General features: G+C 38.1%; 2 protein-coding genes across 2 annotated transcripts; one reads left to right on the top strand and one right to left on the bottom strand.

Annotated features, from left to right (window-relative positions):
* The first annotated feature begins 975 nt into the window (after positions 1 to 975).
* Positions 976 to 9,693, top strand: LOC577954 (ribosome biogenesis protein NSA2 homolog). The gene is made up of 9 exons (XM_030976953.1): positions 976 to 1,106; positions 1,868 to 1,935; positions 2,516 to 2,581; positions 3,494 to 3,547; positions 3,991 to 4,226; positions 5,170 to 5,264; positions 6,199 to 6,339; positions 7,206 to 7,257; positions 8,474 to 9,693. The coding sequence occupies exons 1-9, from the start codon at positions 1,104 to 1,106 to the stop codon at positions 8,539 to 8,541; spliced, it is 783 nt and encodes a 260-aa protein (XP_030832813.1). The 5' UTR covers positions 976 to 1,103; the 3' UTR covers positions 8,542 to 9,693.
* Positions 9,694 to 12,534: 2,841 nt separating this feature from the next.
* LOC577817 (protein ABHD8) lies at positions 12,535 to 21,075 on the bottom strand. Its single transcript, XM_778024.4, has 5 exons — positions 20,909 to 21,075; positions 18,811 to 19,938; positions 18,094 to 18,264; positions 17,162 to 17,372; positions 12,535 to 16,410 (listed from the first exon to the last, which is right to left on the bottom strand). The coding sequence occupies exons 2-5, from the start codon at positions 19,617 to 19,619 to the stop codon at positions 16,174 to 16,176; spliced, it is 1,428 nt and encodes a 475-aa protein (XP_783117.2). The 5' UTR covers positions 19,620 to 19,938; positions 20,909 to 21,075; the 3' UTR covers positions 12,535 to 16,173.
* Positions 21,076 to 21,280: the final 205 nt, after the last annotated feature.

The following is a 21,280-nucleotide window of genomic DNA, read 5'->3' as shown; positions in this document are numbered from 1 at the left end:
TTGTTTTCTACTAGAGTCCAAAATTTTCTAGCAAAAAAAAAAAAAAATGAAACAAAAAGCTCCCCCCCCCCCCAAAAGATGAAAAATTCACCTCAAAAGGGGTGGGGTCACATTTTGGGAAGGGTGCCCATGTGTTGGTTGAGTCTATAAAGATGATGATGATGTCGCAACTGTTAAAAGTGAATTGGTACATTGCTGAAGTTTAATGACAAACACTGCCTAATTTTGTATGAAATATGTCACCTATTATATTCCTTGTACTGTACTAACCTACTAACATGCAAACAATTCTCAAACAAGAAATATATTAAAGATTTTCTTTGAAGGTGTGAAGTGTATAACTCCCTCTATAACAGTAAATTCTTCCAACCGTTTTTCCCACAAAAATAATACATAAAACAGGCTTTTTTTTCTCAACACGTAAATGTTTGGAATGGCTAATAGAGCTAGCCAATTCAATGCTTTGTGACGATTTACATTCACCTAAGATTTAATTTAATTAAAATGATAAAGTTAGGAGAATTTAGGAATCGATCATATTAGTTTTTCCCATTCTTTATGGTCTGTTAATTTTCACTCAAACTTTCAGATTATCTTTAATTGTATATCTAGCATTGAAACCATTACTTTAGCACCATTTTCTCTCATCTGCATGAACATGTTACCAAGTCCCTTTAATCAGTGGGTATATAGGTCTACCGTATACATATAATGGAAATATCTTGGACTCGGTGAAAAGACAGGGACACAGAGTTGAGAAAAGGAAGATACAGAGAGAGAGAGAGAGAGAGAGAGAGAGAGAGAGAGAGAGAGATTGATTAAGAGAGAGAGAGAAACAGCTAGAGAGAGACAGACAGAAAGAGAGAGAGAAAAAGAAACAGATATAGGGACAGTACAGAGACAGACGGAGAGAGAGAGAGAGAGAGAGAGAGAGAGAAGGGGGGGGGGGGTGAATTATAGGAACGTACACAAAATAGCGTCACCTGAAAAGTTCGTTGACCTGTACCTTCCTTTCACTCACGTTGCATGTGTTGTGCAATGTGTCGATACACCACCTCCACATTTTAACATTTTAGTTGCTCCATCAACACAACTTCATCAAAATGGTAAGTTCATAATCTTTTCTTCAATATTACGAAGCTATTACCAGTTCGATTTATTGGAATATTTGCTTGTGAATCTGTGCCAATTCGCCGATTTTAAGGAGGAATGTGCTGTGTTGTCCCATGTATGGAAATCCATGTCATCATTGTCGTGCATGCCATGCGTGTGTAGTTTAAAGGGAGATGGTAGTCGTATTCTCTTCTAACCATTTTTATCCTTACTCAAAATTTCGAATTTTACCATAATTAATATTCCCTAATATTATCTCTCACTATATAATATCATATTGTATTCATATCTCTTATTTTATCATCATGTATTTCTACTCCTCTTCTCCATCTTTCATTTTGATCTTCCTCCTCCGGCGCTTGTTCAGAAACCTATCCAAAATTTGACCCGTAACTCCTGCGTGGAGATATCCTACTAAAACATACCCAAAATGAAGTAAATATTCATTAAATGTCCAAATAAAGATCATGAGTTATATGTTGTTATGTTTATTACCTGTTTCGTGTCAATTTTCTTGTTATTTTTGGAGTATTTTTCGGAAAATCATTGATATTAGTCTACACTAGACTCTATTTCACGGCAAACCGCTGCACAATACAAGTTCAAGTGCATACCAATGGTGGGTTGCGGGTGGGTGAGCGCCTGTGTGAAGGTATCTACCGTAATGAGGATATACGCCATATGCGCCATTTACACTATTCACAAATCAGTTACTTTGATCTTATTCTTTTCTCTTCCTTTTTATTTGCTACAGCCTCAGAACGAGCATATTGAACTGCACAGGAAGCGCTATGGACAGCGTCTTGATCATGAAGAGAGAAAGTAAGCAATTGGAAATTCTCGATATCTTATTTTTTGTGTCATATTTGCAACCGTGGATTTTTTGTTATTATCTAGGTCAAGCTCTATATCTGGGAATGGCATTGTGCATCAAACTAGCAAAATTTGATTCTTCTTCATACTCTCTTGAATGAATCAAAGCAATTGTTTCTTGCTATCACTGTATTGCATTTCTTTGTAGTCACCACAAAATGACATAAATAACTTTGTGGTCTAAGAATTTTCTCCATGACTGTACGTGTACATCTAGCAACTGTATATATTGTCTCTAGCAAAAATTCACACAAACAGAAAGTGAACTTGCTCTGGAATGGTCTAAACCCGCTCTGGAAATCTCGCAAAGAGCAGTGGAAACAAATGTAATCATCCTTTTTGATATATATTTTTCTACCTGAAGTCTTAATAATCTTCTATGATTATAGAAATAGCCTTAACACAGAGTGTATCATACCTGTAAATTGTTCTTTATACATGGCCTATTACTTTCTTTGAATTCAAGTTGTATATGATTTTTTAATGAACTATAATGGAAGATTTTTAATTTTTTCTTTGTGTTTTACAGGAGGAAGAAGGAGGCTCGTGAGCCCCATGAAAGGGCACACAAAGCTCGCATGCTGACAGGAATCAAGTAAGTTTTGGATTTAAAACAAAAATCAATACTATGCTAATAGTCTTGTTATTGTTCTAAAGTTGTATTTGTACATCTGACTTGCGCATTTCATCCTCTGCTCTGTTTTAGAAGGACAAGGCTCTTTAAATTGTCAGATTTAATGATCTTTGTAGGGCTTATCATGAGTGAAATTGATAGGGACACCTTGCTGAAATCATCTGATAAACCTGTCAATGGTACCGAGTCATGCCCCCAACCCAGTTGACCACTGATGACATCATATACAGTCAAACCTGCTTTAGTGACTACCTGTCTAGAAAGACCACATATTTGGTTTCCCTTGAAAATGGTTTCTCATTGAAACATGTACTAAAGGAACCTGTCTACAAAGACCACTTTTGTGTAACCCTTGGGCTGTCACTATGGACAGGTTTGACTGTACATGACCTTGTAGACGGATTGTCAGGAGAGAAAATATCTTCTCCTTCTAGTTAGTCATTTTGGGGTAATGTAGTTTTTAGTTCTGTCTATCATTGGTTTGATATTGGTCTTATCAGTGTTACTGATGTGGCGCTGTGGTATTGTGGTTTATTCACTTGACGCTCAATCCAACGGTTGATGGTTCAAATCCCAGCCCGGGACTTATTTTTCTTTTTCAAGACATTAATCCACGTTTGCCACCCTCCAGTCAGATGTAAATGGTTATCTGGCAATTATTGGATAACAACAATTGGAGAGCCCCCAGGAAGACTACCATCCCCGGTTAAACAAAGTTATTATTACTGTTATGATTATTACTGGGCTACCAAGGCAACTAATTAATGACAGAGGTGGTTTCATATGTTTGATAAAAGAGACTTCATAGATGCGAGGCTCACTTTCTTAAGATATCGGTACGTCATGTTGTTGATTTGTATTCTTTTATTACAGAGCTAAGCTGTACAACAAGAAGCGACATAATGAGAAAATACAGATGAAGAAAACGTAAGTACAACAATTTATTAACATTAAGAGAGAATATTGCTTATATAGAGGACCTCAACATGTCCATGTGCATCATAGCACTCGAAGCAGCACTGAGTATATTTTGATATTAAGAATACTCGACACAATGATGAATTTTGCTTTTTTTTCAACTATTATTTGAGTTTTGAGCAAGTGTATATTCTATTTGAAAAGATATTTCGCGGTGCAACATATGTAGTAAAAGGTCAACACATCACAGTCATTATTGGATCATGTTTCTTAATCAGTATATTTTGACATTACCGGTAAGAATACTCAACATGATGATGAATTTTGCTTTTTGCAATTATTTTAGTTTTGAACAAGTGTATATTCTATCTAAAAATAAATGTCTCTGTGCGACATATGTAGTAAAAGAATCACCACTTCACATTAATTATTGGCTCGTGTTTCTTCTTCAGCATCAAGATGCACGAGGAGAAGAAGACGAAGAAACGCAACAAGGAAGAGGTTCCAGAGGGCGCTGTGCCCGCCTACCTCCTGGACCGAGAGGGTCAGACGAGGGCCAAGGTCCTGTCCAACATGATCAAGCAGAAGAGGAAGGAGAAGGCGGGCAAGTGGGATGTGCCCCTACCCAAGGTCAGAGGTCAAGGAGAGAACGAGGTCTTCAAGGTCATCAGGACAGGCAAGAGGAAAAGTAAGTGGTTTAGCGGTTTCACAATAGCCCTGTCATCATCAGCTCGAGATTGCCAAATAGCCCGCTATTTCTGATTTGGGAAATAACCCAGAAGTTTCAAATCACGTCTTCATCAGCTCGAGACTTGACCTTGAAACTCAAGCTCAAGATATTTTGTTTAGCGTTTGCGCATAGTGCGAGTCTTCGGGCTGGTGAAGACGCACCGGACAAAAAGCGGGATATTTTGCATACTAGCCCAAGATATCTTGGGATGATTATCTCGACCAAATATCCTGCTAATTGTAACTTCGGGCTAATGAAGACGCAAATTAACTGGATATTATGCGATCGGGATAGTTCAAATATCAGGATATTTTGCAATCTCGAGCTGATGAGGACAAGCCTAATTTTTTGTGGCATATGCAGTAATTGATAGATGGGAGGGAGATTAATCATCCACCAAAGTGAAAGGGGAGGTATGACTCTGAGGCACCAACATGCCATAGACGCTTCTCCAAGTTTTATAACATTTAATAAAATGACGTCTTCATATTTTAAGGGAGCTGTATGCTGGATGATCTCTAGTTCTTTGTCAGGTTGATTCATGAATTTTATCAGGTTGATCTGATGTCACTGTGTTCACTTTTGTCAGATAAGTTTGAATTTATGATTCACATTTAGAAGATTGGCATCTTCATGACTTCTCATTCAAAGCATAATTAGTAAAGGTTTGTTTTGTTTAAATGGTCAATCGATCAATCAATTGTTCGAGATTGAGAGATAGATTGAGAGGGGGGGGGGGGGGGGGAGAGGGTGAAATAGAGAGAGAGAGATTAAAAAAGTAAATAGAGAGTATGTGAGGAACCGTTAGTGCTGATTTTTTGTTAAAAAATGCATGTGTTTTACCTTATTATATTCAAATTCATATTCATCCCTTTTTGTGTTAATCTGTTCTTTATTGTAGCTAAAGCCTGGAAGAGGATGGTCACCAAAGTAACCTATGTTGGAGAAGGTTTCACAAGAAAACCACCGAAATATGAGAGATTCATCAGACCAATGGTGAGTTCACAATGTCTTTTTAAGGATAATGAAGGATAAGTATGCTGTTTGGCTGAGGTTAGCTGTCAGTTTGGGCAACGTCCTGGTTTGTGCGACCGAGCAGCAGCTGATGTATTCTAGGTTGTCATTCAAGCGCTAATTGGATACAATGTGTAGTTTGGGCAGGCATGCATGATTTTAGAGTGTTGGGAGGGTGACATATTTAAATAATATTGAATGGCCTTGAGTGGGATACAAATGTTTATCCCATGAGCTGATGAGCATATTTTATATTCGTGGAAGACCCATGGTATGGAAGATGTGTGGTGTGAAACTGTCTGATAAAAAGAAATATAAGTGAGCTCATGGAAAGGTTGGATTTGGAAGAAACTGTGGTACAGAGAAGTGGATTGAGATGGATGGGTCATGTGTTTAAACCTCATCAACTATGAAAGCCGTTCAAAAGTTCCAATGCAGCATATCTTAAGGATTAAACAAAATAGTAATATTTAGCCCTCCACAGGCTACTTTAATGGATTAAGCCAAAAAAAAAAAAATGAAACGATCACAAAGTTAGGCCTACATATGTTTGACTCACTTGGTTATAAGGTGATTCTCTACTTTTTTTTCTTCATACAAATAAAATTTGCAGTGACTGATATCTTTAGGATTTAGTCTAATAAAGCATATTATCGTTAAATGGATGATAACATAATGTCATCTTCACATTTTGATGTTAATGTTTTTGATTCGAAATTACAGAATAATGAATACATCAATTTGCACGAGTTACTGTATAGAGCCATTTCGTGTTAGTAAGGCATGTACCGGTAACTGTAACTGCAAGGAAAAGGCGCTATATATCTTTTGGATTGGATTGGATTTATGTACATTATACCTTTGTAAGTTACCGTAATATAAAATCTATCCTTTTTGGTCCGGTCCATTTTTTCAGGCCCTTCGCTTCAAGAAGGCCCATGTCACTCACCCCGAACTGAAGGCTACATTCTGTCTACCTCTGATTGGAGTCAAGAAGAATCCCAGCTCACCCATGTACACATCGCTAGGAGTCATCACAAAAGGAACCATCATCGAAGTAAGTCTGGACATTTGTAAAACCTACTTTCATGCCTCCTCCCACTGAAGTTGGTGCAGGAGGCATTATGTTTGTGGTTGTCTGTCTGTCTGTCCGTCCATCCCGCTTTCTTTTAATCTCTGTATCCCAAAAACCATTTGAGGTATGAACTTCAAACTTGGTGATAGTATGTATCATCATAGGATGACAATCTGATTAGATTTTGGAGTAAGTAGGTCAAAGGTCTAAGGTCATAGAGGTCTTATTTATGAAATACCAGGTATTGGCTTCATTATCAAGACATCTTATTAGCCAGTAATGGTATGAGCTTCAAACGTGGTGATAGTTTGTGTCTCAATAGGTCAATTTCCCTGAAATCTTAAGGATTTGGCCCTGTTATCACAATGTCTAAAGTTTGATTTGAGCCATGAACTTCAGACTTAAGTTCTCACAGAGAACTGTCATAAACAAAGTGATATGTTTCTAATAGTAAGAACTATCATGGAAGTGAGACATATTTTCATCTTTGAAATTCAATTCAATTTAAAGTGTTTTATTTCCAAGTCATTAAAAAAATCAGAAACAAATGCAAAATATATTTCATGTACTCCACCAATAGTGACAAAGAACAGGAAGCCAATGAAAAGCAAAGCTTGTAATGGGTGCAGGGGGAGGTTTTCTACATATGGCGAACTATTTATCAAAGTAGGACAGAAATTTTTCTAACTTTAAAAGCTGGTAAGAAAAGTGGAGACAGCTCTACACTTTGCAGTCAGCTAGTTCCCTGTTGATATTCTTGTTTCCGCTTTTTTCGGTCAGTCAGTAAATTTGCATTTTATAAGAATTTTATAATGGTCTTTTCCCCTTCTTTCTTCTCTTTCTTGAAGGTCAATGTCAGTGAACTTGGAATGGTGACACAAGGAGGAAAAGTTGTCTGGGGTGAGTTTTCATTTATTGTCTCGCCTTGGTTCAAAAGGTTCATGCTACCATCTAATTATATGTAAACTGATCTGGGCCTGTGAAAATATCCTTGTTATAACCGTTGCCTCGTTATAGCCGACCTCGTTATGTCACGTTGTCCCTGTATTAATAGCATTCTTAATAAGTGCAGGGATGCCAACCGTTACGATTTCGCTGTATTTGTTACGGTTTTATTGCTCTTGTTACAGCGTTACGGTAAACAACCAAAATGTAACGGGAAACGATAAATAAGTACATTATAGCATTAGTAGGTCCATGATTATAGCATGTGCCGCCTATCTACACATAGCCTCTGTACACAACGCTGCATGTCGCGCAGGCATTTACTTAAAAGTTCACTGAATTTGACTACACTGGATGGGCACTTTCGCCCTCTACACGTATGCGCACATGGTCCATCCGGCGGCATCTTGTTTTATTCCAAAAGAACGTGGCCGCCGTCATTATTATTTTGATATTAGCACGCCTAGGCGCGGTTGTGCGTTTTGGGGGAGCATGATGGTGGATGTTCATGTGCACGGTGATTCAAGCAAGGGCATGATGTTCATGAACGCCGGGCGTAGCGGCCTGGGCTGGTACTGGCAGTACGTGTGGTGTGCATTAGTGTGTAGGATACGAGTTTTGCCATTTTGACTGTGGACTTGGATTTGCCGTTAGACGCTTGAACAAGGTGTTTTCTTCCTGAATATTATCATGGATTCACTGAAAAGAGCGAGTACCCGAGGAGGAGATCATATGACTGCAAACAGATTTTTTAAAATGTTTTTGATGCACATATTTATTTTGAACTGAAAAATGGTAGGTTCGCAGTAAGAGTGATTGGGTGTTTTACGCAAAAAATATGCTGCGTTGTCTTGCCTTCCGGAAAGACCCCCACTTGTTCTGGAAAAATGAGGTAAATGTTAATGACAACCATCCTATAGGGTTGGCATCTCTGTAAGTGTTTTCTCATTTTGTAGGGATAAAGTCTATGCAGCAATACCATTACTGCTTAATGTAAATTGCCAGAACCAAAGTTCACATCCTGAATTGCTGAAAGCCTGAAATGGCATAATTTTCATACATGTATAATTATTGAGCTCTCACTCGCATCCCGTTGCCGGAAATCAGATGGTATCCTTGTATACATGATCTAATATTTGAATCTTTTAATATTTCAATCTTTCCTCTACAGGTAAATATGCGCAAGTCACAAATAACCCTGAAAACGATGGCTGCATCAACGCTGTCCTACTGGTCTGAGTGAAACATCGGACCAAATAACAATAGACTGATATCAAATATCTTATCTGGATCTGATCGACAAGATCTCCTCACTCGTCATCAGATCAAAGTCCAGCTTTTCTGCCCCCGTATCCAGTATGCTGTCCAGGCCTTCTGATGAGGAAAACCTTGTGCGTTCAACCAGTTTGGCAGGAGCATCACGACCTGGAGGATGTTCTGTGTGTGAGTGAAATACGCTTGGAAGTGATCTTGGAGCTGGTGGAATGTGGATCAGGAAAGCAGAGATCAGTAGACGAATCTGAGGCCTGGAAAACATATTTTTTGTTATTAAAGGGTACCTACATAGGCTATCAAGGAGCAAGCGCAGATGATCTATACTTGCATCATACAGGCAGACTTACATGTATAAGATAGGCAGGGCTTGACACTAACAGGCGCCTAGGAGACATGGGTGCCCAAGATCTATGTCCTGACCCCTCAGATTTTGAAGTTTTTATGTAGAGATTGTACATACAGACTGTAAAACAGTCAATCTCGGCCCCCTTTAAACAAAAAGTTAGTGTGGAGCCTTGCTTTCAGTCAGTCTCAAGTGATTGCTTTGGGTGTTTCTCCTGTGCAGTTCAGGTTTACAGAGCAACAAGATTCCATAATCCCCCACAAATCTTTTCTTTCTTTAAAAAAATAATTCATGGAAGTCCTGTCTTTCTCTTTTATGAGATATTTGTGCCTCATTAATAATACATAAAGTACATACATGTATGTACTTCAAACTTAACCCTCTCATCTAAGAGTTCAGATTTTCTGACAGCATGAAGTTCCGATAATGCAAGATTTTTTTTCTCCAGAGATTTGAGGATGTCCTTACTGTATCCACTTTTAGGCTTAAGCATCTGTCAGGTCGAGTCAGAAGTGATCAGATCAGTTGCATACTTGCATTAAGAAAGTAAATGATTGATATACTCGTGTCCGATTTGTTAGTGGATAATTGCAGAGGACCAAGTCACTGAAATAGCCCCAGAAAAGGAACTGTTAACTTTGACCCCCCCCCCCCCATTTTATTCATTTAGTAGAAGACAGAATTTATATATTTCTTCATAGTGGAGACTGGAGAGGTTGTGACACACTGTACCTATGTAATGACACATGCAACAATAAAATTATTAATATACATGCCTTGTGAGGTTTACTTTATTTACATGATTTGATGAAGTTGTGACCAAGTATGTTTGCAAAATGTGAAAGGGTATTGTGAATAATGTGTATTAAAGGTAACTTGTCCCATTTGCAGCCAACATCAAATTTTGTAGAACTTTGCAGGAATTATGAATATGTCACCCTGTGTCCTAGTATTATTCAAATTATACAAGAAAACATGTTTTTACTTTCTAGACTACACTGTCAGACACTTTGGTAAAAACATACATAAAATGAGCTGTAAAGGGTACATAAGCATTTTTTTACATCAATAACCCACTTCTTGTAATGGCCTAAATTAAACTGACTGAATCTATGCGCAGCAAAAATGTACGACCATTCAGTACAAGGCTCTGAAAATCAGACCATTACAATACTAAAATGATTGCAATCACTAAAGTCGATTCGACAACTAACGGTCATTATTTTATTATTTGATTATTTTAAGCGCAATTTTTCAAGGGCTTCGGTATTACACCATATCACAGACACTGATAACATATAGGGCCATGCATCTCAGATTTGTTGACCAGGAAACATTGTTAATGCTTTTAAGAACCGTTAGAACGTGATTGTCTTACCTACTTAAAAATAATACATGTCGGGCAGCCATACAATGGTAGAAATCATAAAACATAAACATGAACAGTATGATTACGCGTACATGATGACAGCCCTGTATGGCCTTGGTACGCAGATACCTTGACTGATGGACGGACTCGTCATATCTATTATAACAGAGTAGAAGAACCTTCTTTGCATCTGCTAACATTTTACACTGGTGGACTAAACTAAGCACACTAGGAGAGTCTTACATTCAGCCAGAAAAAAAAAGATTTTGTGGGACAGAGTTGAGAACAAATATAAGCATGTAGAACATGATGATGTCATGTGAGGGTGAACAGTATCATTGGAAGATTTCAGTCGTTATTTTCCCACAAAAAGACATTTTCAAACCCTTTCATTTTGAGGGGAGTTCTAAATTGTTATTATCTTTTAAATGCCGGTGCAATTGAACCTTTTCATGTTTTTGGGGCCTGCAAATGGGACATAGTACCTTTAAGAAGCGTTTCTTGATTTATTATTTTTGGACTCCCAGGACAAGATTGTGACAACTACAAGTGTTAAATTTGGACGAAATCTCTGTCATTCTCATTCATAGAAATATTTACAGATGCATCTAATTTTTCGAGTGCATCAATGTTTTTGTGCCCTCTCTTTCTCTGTCTTTCTCTATTGTGTTTATGCCCACTTTTTCTCTATCCTCCATTGTCTTTATGCCCCCTTTCTTTATCTGTCCAAATGCCCTCTCTCTCTGTCCTCCATTGTCTTTATGCCCTCTTTCTTTCTCTGTCTAAATGTCCTCTCTCTGTCCTCCATTGTCTTTATGCCTTCTCTCTCTCACTGTCCAAATGCCCCCTCTCTCTCTGTCCTCCATTGTAGTATGCACTCTCTCTCTCTCTGTCCTCCATTGTAGTATGCCCCCTCTCTCTCTGTCCTCCATTGTAGTATGCACTCTCTCTCTCTCTCTGTCCTCCATTGTAGTATGCCCCCTCTCTCTCTGTCCTCCATTGTAGTATGCCCCCTCTCTCTCTGTCCTCCATTGTAGTATGCACTCTCTCTCTCTCTCTGTCCTCCATTGTAGTATGCCCCCTCTCTCTCTGTCCTCCATTGTAGTATGCACTCTCTCTCTCTCTCTGTCCTTCATTGTCTTTATGCCCCCTCTCTCTCTCTGTCCTCCATTGTAGTATGCCCCCTCTCTCTCTGTCCTCCATTGTAGTATGCACTCTCTCTCTCTCTCTGTCCTCCATTGTCTTTATGCCCCCTCTCTCTCTGTCCTCCATTGTAGTATGCACTCTCTCTCTCTCTCTCTGTCCTCCATTGTAGTATGCACTCTCTCTCTCTCTCTGTCCTCCATTGTATTAATTATGCTCGCTCTCTCTCTGTCCTTCATTGTCTTTATGCCCTCTCTCTTTCACTGTCCAAATGCCCTTTCTCTCTGTGTCCTCCATTGTAGTATGCACTCTCTCTCTCTCTCTCTCTGTCCTCCATTGTATTAATTATGCTCTCTCTCTCTCCCTGTCCTCCATTGTATTAATTATCCTCTCTCTCTCTCTCTGTCCTGCCTTGTATTAATTATGCCCACGCCCTCTCTCTGTCCTCCATTGTATTAATTATGCTCTCTCTCTCTGTCCTCCATTGTATTAATTATGCCCACGCTCTCTCTCTGTCCTCCATTGCATCAATTATGCTCTCTCTCTCTGTCCTCAATTGTATTAATTATGCCCACGCTCTCTCTCTGTCCTCCATTGTCTTTATGCTCTCTTTTTCTCCATCCTTCATTGCCCATTGCCCTTTTTCTTTCTCTGTCTGTCCAAATGCCCTCTCTCTGTCTTTCTCTGTCCTCCATTGTATTATGCCCACTCTCTCTCCTCCTCCTCTGTCCACTATTATTTTTTTGCCCTTCTCTCTCTCTGTCCTTTGTTGTCTTTATGCCCTCTCTCTTTCTCTATCTAAATGCCCTCTCTCTCTCTCTCTGTCCTCCGTTGTCTTTATGCCCTCTCTCTCTTACTCTGTCTCTGTCCAAATGCCCTCTCTCACTCTTTCTCTCTCCTCCTTTGTATTATTCCCACTCCGGCTCTCTCTCTCTCTGTCCTCAATTGTATTAAGCCCGTCATCACTCTATCTGTCTGTCCTCCATTGTATTATGCCCACCTTCTCTCTCTCTCTGTCTGTCCTCCCTCCACCCATTTCCCAGTCTTACTGTGTATGATCTCTATTAAACATTACAGAAACAAAAATGAATCACACTACACGTAACTTTAAAAAAGACATTTTGTTTTAATGCAATGACATATTTACATGATAAATAAACTACATACAAATGGTACACACTTTTGATTTTCAAGGTGAGTGAGCATACTAGTATTTGGACGGTTTGGGGAAGTAGTGTGGAAACTCCACATCTAGCACACATTACTTCAAGGTACTTGTACAGTAAAATATGGCAACACAAATCATGTTGAATGAATTCTCAATGAAATGATAAACTTACTCCTGTTACATTAATGATAATTATACAGGTAAAAGTGTAGGGTGATGGTTTTATCATTACCAAGGCTTAAAACAGAAGAACAGAATCATGACACAATAAAGTACATGCCGAATACATACAAAGTTAACTAATTTGTACTACCCATTTGATTCACTTCAGCATTTTATATGAGATACAATGTATATACAACACAAAGAAGTGGAAATGAGATGACTACTCATCAGGTATTGGGTATTTTTTCTTCTTTAAATTTGATTTTTTAAATGAATAGTTTGGTGTTTCCTCAAACGAGACGGAATGTTAGACATAAACAATTGTTTACATTCCTGATTTATTGATACATAAAAAAAACTGACATTTTGTATTACAATGGATATCACCTGGGTACTGAGTAGTTGCATTTTCCCTTAATTTTGCTTTGTTTTTCTAGAGACGGAATAGATATATCCTACCTATAAGGTTTAAATAAACAATCAGAAAAATCATTACAAATTATACATGTATTCTTCTCTACCGGTATATAAAGGAGTTAAAAAAAAAGAAAAAAAAGAAGAAAATTGAAAGCTTGTCTTGCTTGAATGCTATTACTATTACGTTCATGTTTACACCCACAAAAAATAAATTTTGTGTTACTTTACAATACAGTGCATATTGAACACACTAGTATTGCATTAATTGTAACTATAAATTGATCAATTATCACGTCTTTCTATTTGACTTATGGCTGTTTAATATGGTTCTGAATATTGTCCAAAATGGGTGTCGCAGTCAAGTGGTTTCAAGAAAAGGTTGAGTTCTGGGAAGAGGTGAAAAATAAATTTTGAGCATTATCATTGTATTGTGCAAGTGTGGAAGAACATGAGATAAAAATGTTCCTGAAAAGCACGACTCTTCAAATGCCCTAATATTCTAGATATGGCATGTAACATAATAAAAATCAGGGACAGATTTTTATGCCACATGTTCGTGTAGCCCAATATACATCTTTCTGTGAAAAGTGCTTGTATCTGTACCTAGAATGGGCAGAATTTCTTATCATTTTGATGATCCCAGTATCTTGCAGTACACACCAATACTTGTATGCTAGATGATCAACCTTTTCTGATCGATTCCACACGTTTCTTTCACAATGCAATCGCATGACCAGAACTCAACTTTATCTTTAAATCAAGAAATTTGTCGTTTCTTTTCACAAGAAATGTGTTTGTATTGTTCCATGACACATATCACAGCAATTTATCATTTGCTTTGACTATAATTAACACATAATACATATACAGGTGTACATAGAATTATATTTTGGGAAGTTTCTATAAAATTAGAGTTGATTTTCTTTAATAATCTGCTATTTATCTGATGACAAAGGCACTTTGAATATACTTTTAATTTCATTGCTTCTTCTTAGATTTGCATATATGTACCAGTACACGTATCATTATTTCAATATGTTTAATTTCGATCCAAACATGATCTTTTCTTTCCTGGATACTAATATCTGAATAGACCTACGTGTATTATGAGAGAAACCCTTATGAGGGCTGAACACAGAAATGACAAATGGAGCACTCTTATTTACAAAAATATACATGTATCTGATAGAATTGCAAATGATCTCTTTATACTAGAAATGTGGATAGACTCTGGTGATAAAACGTATATATCTACATATCTCGTTACATGTATATTACGCAAAATTATGAAACTCAAAGGACAGGTGAAAGAGATTGAAAGGTGAAATAAAATTCTTTTTCAAATATCCTGCATCTACATGTACCTTTATACATAAAAACAAAATAAAGGAATAAATTCAACACCGATTCCACAATATTTACAAATCATTAGCATTGGGTTCAAATGGATTGGGCATCTTTGTGTCAGATTCTGAACAAAATCCTGGATTTTGCTCATGATGCAATCATAATTATAAACCTTTAGGTCAGTCAGGAATCCCTTGAATTTTACAATTAAGCCGGTTGGTTCTATTTTGAGGCATTTCATGATTATTTTAAGCGCAATAAGCGTTCAGTATTACATCATATCACAGACACTGATAACATATAGGGCCATGCATCTAAGATTTGTTACCCTGGAAACATTGTTAAATAATGCCTTTAAGAACCGTTAGAACGTGATTGTCTTACCTACTTATACATGTCAGGCAGCCATACAATGGTAGAAATCATAAAACATAAACATGAACAGTATGATTACGCATACATGATGACAGCCCTGTATGGCTTTGGTATGACATATATTGGGCAGTACCATGCGGATACCTTGACTGATGGACGGACGAATCGTATCTATTTTAACGGATTGGAAGAACCTTATTTGCATCTGCTAAAATTTACACTCGTGGACTAAACTAAGCACACTAAGACAGTCTTACATTCAGCCTGAAAAAAAAAAGATATTTCATGGGACAGAGTTGAGAATACATACATGCATGTAGAACATGATGATGTCATATACGTGAGAGTGAAAGTACCCTTGGAAGATTTGTAGACGAGATTTCACACAAAAGTGACTTTGGTATTCAAATACTGCAGGATTTTAACCCATAGTGGATAAAGGATTAATCGTATATATATGCGCCATACATAGTCTGCTTAGTGCCACAAGTTCCCTTGAAAGCAACACTGAACCGATAAACTTTTTGCACTAGCATACTGTTTATAACACGGCACCATCTCGTGGTAAACTTACCAACTGCATGTAACCCAATTCCCACTTCGCAGACAGAGGACTTGACGCGAGAACCAACATCGCAGCTTGGGAAGCATAGAGTTAGGGAACCATACTGCTACAACTGACCTGAGATGGTGCTGGAGGGGAATTATCGAGAGTGCTTCTAGTACAGTACAGTGAACCTCAGTACAAAGAGCTCTGATATAACAAGGTATCTGTTAGATCAAGGTGAGCCTGCTGGTCCCACCTCTTTATATTCTTTTGTTTTTTTACCCTCATGTAACAAAGTAATTTCCTTGGTCCCAAGAGCCTCGTTATAATGAGTTTCCACTGTATAGATGGCTTTAAATCAATAAACGAGTAACTGGATCATACATTCAAGGAGACATGCAACGTAATTATTCTTTACTAAATACTTCACATCGAGGGTTCAGTGACACAAAGACGTAACTCCATATTTTGCCAAAATGAGTATTTGATATCAAGATGTTCAGTAAAATGTGGACTTTCCAGGAAACACAAAGAAGTAATTCCACCCAACACCCCATTGAAGTCAATGGCTACCGGAACAGAAACATACTAGACTTCACTCCTTAAGGCCCACATGCTCAGTGACACATAAACCACTTTTTCCCAAAATGGCCCAAATGGAGTTACGTCTTTGTGTCACTGACCCCTCGACATACATGAAATGGATATCCTGTTTCGTGCCATCAAGTGATGGAGAAGTTGGGCACCGTCTTGTGTCTCTGCAGAGGTGAGGGCAGGAAGGCAGCTGCATCTGGTGGGTTGGTCAGGTGATTTGTCACATGACCCCGTTGCATAGCCAGACTGATGGTCATGTCTTTCAGTATGAATGCATGGAGGAGTTTGTTGACCTTCTGCGGCTGTTCCACCATCACCATGTGGCCAGCCGATTCCACCAACTCCAGTTGTGATGCATAAATAGTCTGAGAATAGATGTAAGGAGGAAACAGATCAACTATTATATTAAGAAGAATGAACTTGTTTAGTTACCTGTAAATTTCAACTCATTGCTGTAAATAATTTACGACAGTATTCTGTTACAGAATTCAGAGTTTAATCTCCTGACTACAGATTTTCAAAACATACTGGTCGACAGATGAATTTAAAAAAATGAAATAAAACTAGAATTGTTCCTTCAAACTTAGTATATTTCAAATTCATAGATCTGTAGTCAAACAGATGACTTCATCAATGAATGTCTAGTGTAAAAATACATTCTGTTGTTTGGGGTCGTATTGTTTTTTATAATATCTTTAAACAAATTTGCATCATAGCCTAATTAACCAAATGAATTACCACCTTTCAAATCACAATGATTAAATCGTTGAATATTCTGTTCTACTTGGGTCCGGTTTGATTGTTTTTGAAAAATTCTGTGTGCACAATTCCCTTGTTTTTATTCCTCCTTTTATTGAGGGGGAGGGGGGGGGGCATGTCACCAAGTGCATGTTGTGACAAGCCCTGCAAACCTGGGGATATTTCTCAAAGCCTTTTTACAATGACAAATGACAAAAAACAGTGACAAAATCTGATGATATAACCAATCAGAAGCAAGGATTTCAGTATGGCTGATAACAAAAACTGTCATTTGTCACTGATGACAAGTTTTGTGAAACGCCCCCTGCATACCTGATGATGAAATTCAATTTAATACGAAATAGCTATCTCAAGTACCTCCTGCATAGTCTCTGATTCTTTCTGTGGCACAAGCTCATCCTCGCAACCATGAATGATAAGAACACCCACTGACAGTGAGGAATGGTAATCACTCCCACCTTCCTGCCAGTACTGCCCTTGCATGGTCGCTCGCAGCACGTACGCTGGGATGTCAAAGGCATTTCTCAAGTCGACAGCGGAGCGTTCAGCTTTGGTATGAAAGGCTTGTCTACAACAGATATAACATGCAGTTCAATTGACAATGAAGTCGTAGTCGTACATTTAACATAAATACTTAATTATAATTTTGAGTCTTTCTTTGAGAAGTAGTCGTACATTTAACATAAATTCTTAATTATAATTTTGAGTAAGTTTCTTTGAGAATTTTCTTGCATCTCCAGTATTCCACTCTTGTGTGCCAAGACATTTACATTTTTTATGTGATGGAGAAATAAAATCAAACAACTTTGAATATTTGAACACAACATGTGAGCTTGATAGTCAATAGAGTGAAAGGGGGTGTGAACAGGGGTACAAGACTCATGTCAATGGACATTATGGTAAGATTTTTTCAATGTACTGCCATGTGCGAGTAAATAAAAGCATTTGTCTACTTTCCAAAGGGATACTATGTACGAGTCTATAAAAGTATACCGGTAAGTAAATGGTCAATTCATGCTTCTTTACTTCAAAGAACTTCATCAATAGTAACATCACATGCAATATGTACTTGTTGAAACTTCCTTCTTGTTATTTATTTATAAATTGGTTGGTACCAATAAGCAGTTAATATCCATGGGAAATTGAGATTAAATGCAACTAAAGTATACTTTCAGTTGTAAAAAATTAAATTTAATAGATTTTTTGAGTTGTCTTTAATGGATTTTGGCAAAATTTTATGACAGAGGCCTCTGTGTCTGTAAAATTCTCCCAGGCAAATAAAGTTTTACCTTGCAAATGTTCTATTGATGATGGGTTTTATGCAAGCAAGACAGCAGGATGGAAGACAGAAGAGATGACAGGGCTCAGGAGAAAGGGGGATAGGACCTCCATTGCTAATCAGAACAACCTTGGTGACCTTCCTCGACCTCTCCTTAGCAACCAAGGTGCAGAATGATCCCCTGCGGAAAAAAGAAACACAACAATTCTTTTTATATATTCATATAATTCATATTATCATATTATAATAGTATTGCAACAGAATTATAGTTCCTAGGGATAGGTTAGCAAACATAACCAATTTACGTACAAGGGAGGATTAATGTCATGTATAGGGGAGACAGTGATTTTTTTTCTTTTACATGTTAGTTTCTCCCAATCCCCTGTTTCCTGCATAAGGGAAGATTTGCATCATTACAATCCTGCCCTTTGAAAAGCAGAGTTCTACATGTATATCAGTTATTTAAGGTAAAAAGTTAGCAGATTTGATGTTTTTTTGGTTCATTTAAATAATGTCAGGAAAGAAAAAAAAATCTTGAATTACTAGATTTTAACAGTTTGAAAAGATTATAAAATTTAAGCAGGATTGATCAAGAACTACCAAAAAAGAACTGAAAATGTAATCATTCATTAAATTTTTGAAGAACATATCAAACATCTATTCTTAAAATTGTTATGAGGTCTACCGTCTAGCATTAATTAAAGCCCTTAAACGTGACATATCTTACCCATATGAATGACCAATCAGAACATTTCGCTTCTTTGCATAACGATCAAAGATGGCGAGCACGTCTTCGGCCAACTCCTCAAACTTGTAAGCGGCCGTTTGCTTAGGAGCTCTGCTAAAGCCGTGCCCAAGCATGTCCGGCACCACAATCTCAAAGCCGGCCTCCTGGAAGTACTGCAGCTGGTGGTACCAGACCTCTGCACATCCTCCAACCCCATGAAGAAAGAAGAGCACAGTCCCCGGTTCATCCATGAGCGAAATGAGAGACACCTGACTCGACCATTTGGAAGTGTGTCTGTTTCGTCGCACATGTTCCGAATTCACAGATGTTTTGCTCTGAACACTCTGTCTTTGCTTTGTGGCTACCTTGCTGTGCGAGGAGCTACTGCTGCCCGCATCTGCTTTTCCTGATGGGGGCTGATGATTTTCTTTCTTTGCTGTAGTGTTGGAGTTGCTTTGGTTATGCATATTTTCATTGTTCCCCGAGGGTAGATGATTTCTTAGACGACTATTGGAGGTAGTATTTGAGGCTTGTTTTAAATCTTTGGTTTCCATGGTGGTGCTCCCTTCTGAAACGTGTCTCTGGGCAGGGCCGCTGCCATTTGGTTGCCCAGACGACGACCCGCCTTGTGAGTAATCTCCATCATCTCCTTGCTGATGCTTGCCAAGGATGTGCTGGATCCGAAGCCACCTTCCCGGTCGTAGCTCAAGGATGTTGACATTGTGCGGACCAGGCGAGATGGCACGATTTCTGAAGTTCATGGAACCAAAGGCTCTGCTTGATGGTTGCCTTTTTGACTGGTTCCTCATTTGGTACGCTGCTCAGGGAGCTGAACACAGACATCTCAAATCTCACAGCTCTTGTGATCACTATCTGTCACAAGGATTTTTGGAGCAACTTTTGAATACCCCACCACAAAAATTGACCAAACACTTGTAGGGTACCATGGATTTTCCTCTTATAATATAAGTCAAATAGGAGTCTGAAATGGGGTCATTTTACCATTTGATTTGAGTACCAGTTCTTTCAGTCCTTGGAAGTATCTGTCTCTAAAATTTTGCCGGTAGTTCGTAGATGTAAAATACCAAAGCCATCACCACTCGTCGAATGCAACAGTGAGTACCCAACCTGTTTAATAATCAAAAGTATATGAAAATTAGTTGTTACCAGTAGGTTATAAGCGTATATCACAACCTTACAAAAAAATTGGAATTCAATTTTTATGTGGCTAATAAGTATCAAGAAGACAAGGGAGGGCTAGGCTAAATTTGTTTGTTGCTTTTTCAATTCCGATTCTTCCCACCCCCCCCCCAAAAAAAAAAAGACTGGCGAAAAGTTAGTAACCATAATCTTGGATCATCCTCAATTCAGAATGTGAATTACTTGCATTAATTTAATGAGGATCTGAGATTACGGTCGCCAACTTCACTCACGAGCGCACGCCCGCCTGAAACCCATCGTGCAGCGATTTGCCATGAAACCTGTGAGAAAGTGTATAGATCTAGACCCTAGTAATATCTTTGTTTTTAGGAAAACTACTCAAAAAAAGATATGAAAATTGACACGAAACAGATAGGGGGAGATGATGACTTTTAAATCACGATCGTTATTTGAACAATTGTGGAAGATTTATATGATTTTTGGCGTGTTAAAAACGGTCAAAAGTTTGAGTTAGTATGATCACACTCACTCACACTCACTCACACTCACATCTGAGAACAACTTCAACAAGGCCAGGCAAGCACCCTTTCCTTTAAAATTAAATCTTAAATAGTCTAGGCCTAGATAGATCTAATTAAGTGCAGCAAACACTCTCTCTCTCGAACGATAATGCTCTTATTGGTCATCTATATATATCTCTCTTGAGGGTCAGGATCAGGATCAGAACAGATTCAGATTAGGCTACCATTAAATGATAAGGCATGGCATTCCTATAGCTTCGAGTCAAAGCCAAAGGCTAGGCAGCGGCGAGGCCGGTGGCGATGCGAGGCGGAGCTCCCTTGCGCCTGCACCTGGCCTAACCCGAGCTCATGCCATCAATGATCATCATCTTCTTGTCACGTAAATAAATATAAATGCAGCTGCAGATCTCACTTACCGTACAATCTACTTCCCGAACAGGTAAATAAAGCCACAAAGAAGTGATCAGTCATCATACATGTAGATCTAGGTCTCACTTGACACTTTGTACTGAAAAATGACAAGCATCAATCAATCAAATCAAATCAAATCAGTCTCTACGACTACGTTAGTACGGTAGCTAAGCTAAAGGGAAAGTTTAGGCTGAGCTTTTGTAGAGGCTCGATCAAGTTTATTAATTGGTATTTTTCAAATAACTAAGATAAGTCAGTAATTTAGGTCAATTTTTAAAGTTGATTGGTATTTCGTTGAACAATAATTTTATTTATTTATTTTATTTATAAGTAAAAAATTACAATATTTAAAATAACGTGGCCATTAGCTTTCGTAG

The sequence above is a fragment of the Strongylocentrotus purpuratus genome, unplaced genomic scaffold, assembly GCF_000002235.5.
Source record: "Strongylocentrotus purpuratus isolate Spur 01 unplaced genomic scaffold, Spur_5.0 spur5_scaffold_9, whole genome shotgun sequence".
Taxonomy (NCBI): Eukaryota; Metazoa; Echinodermata; class Echinoidea; order Camarodonta; family Strongylocentrotidae; genus Strongylocentrotus; species Strongylocentrotus purpuratus.
This window is presented reverse-complemented; position numbering and strand designations above follow the sequence as displayed.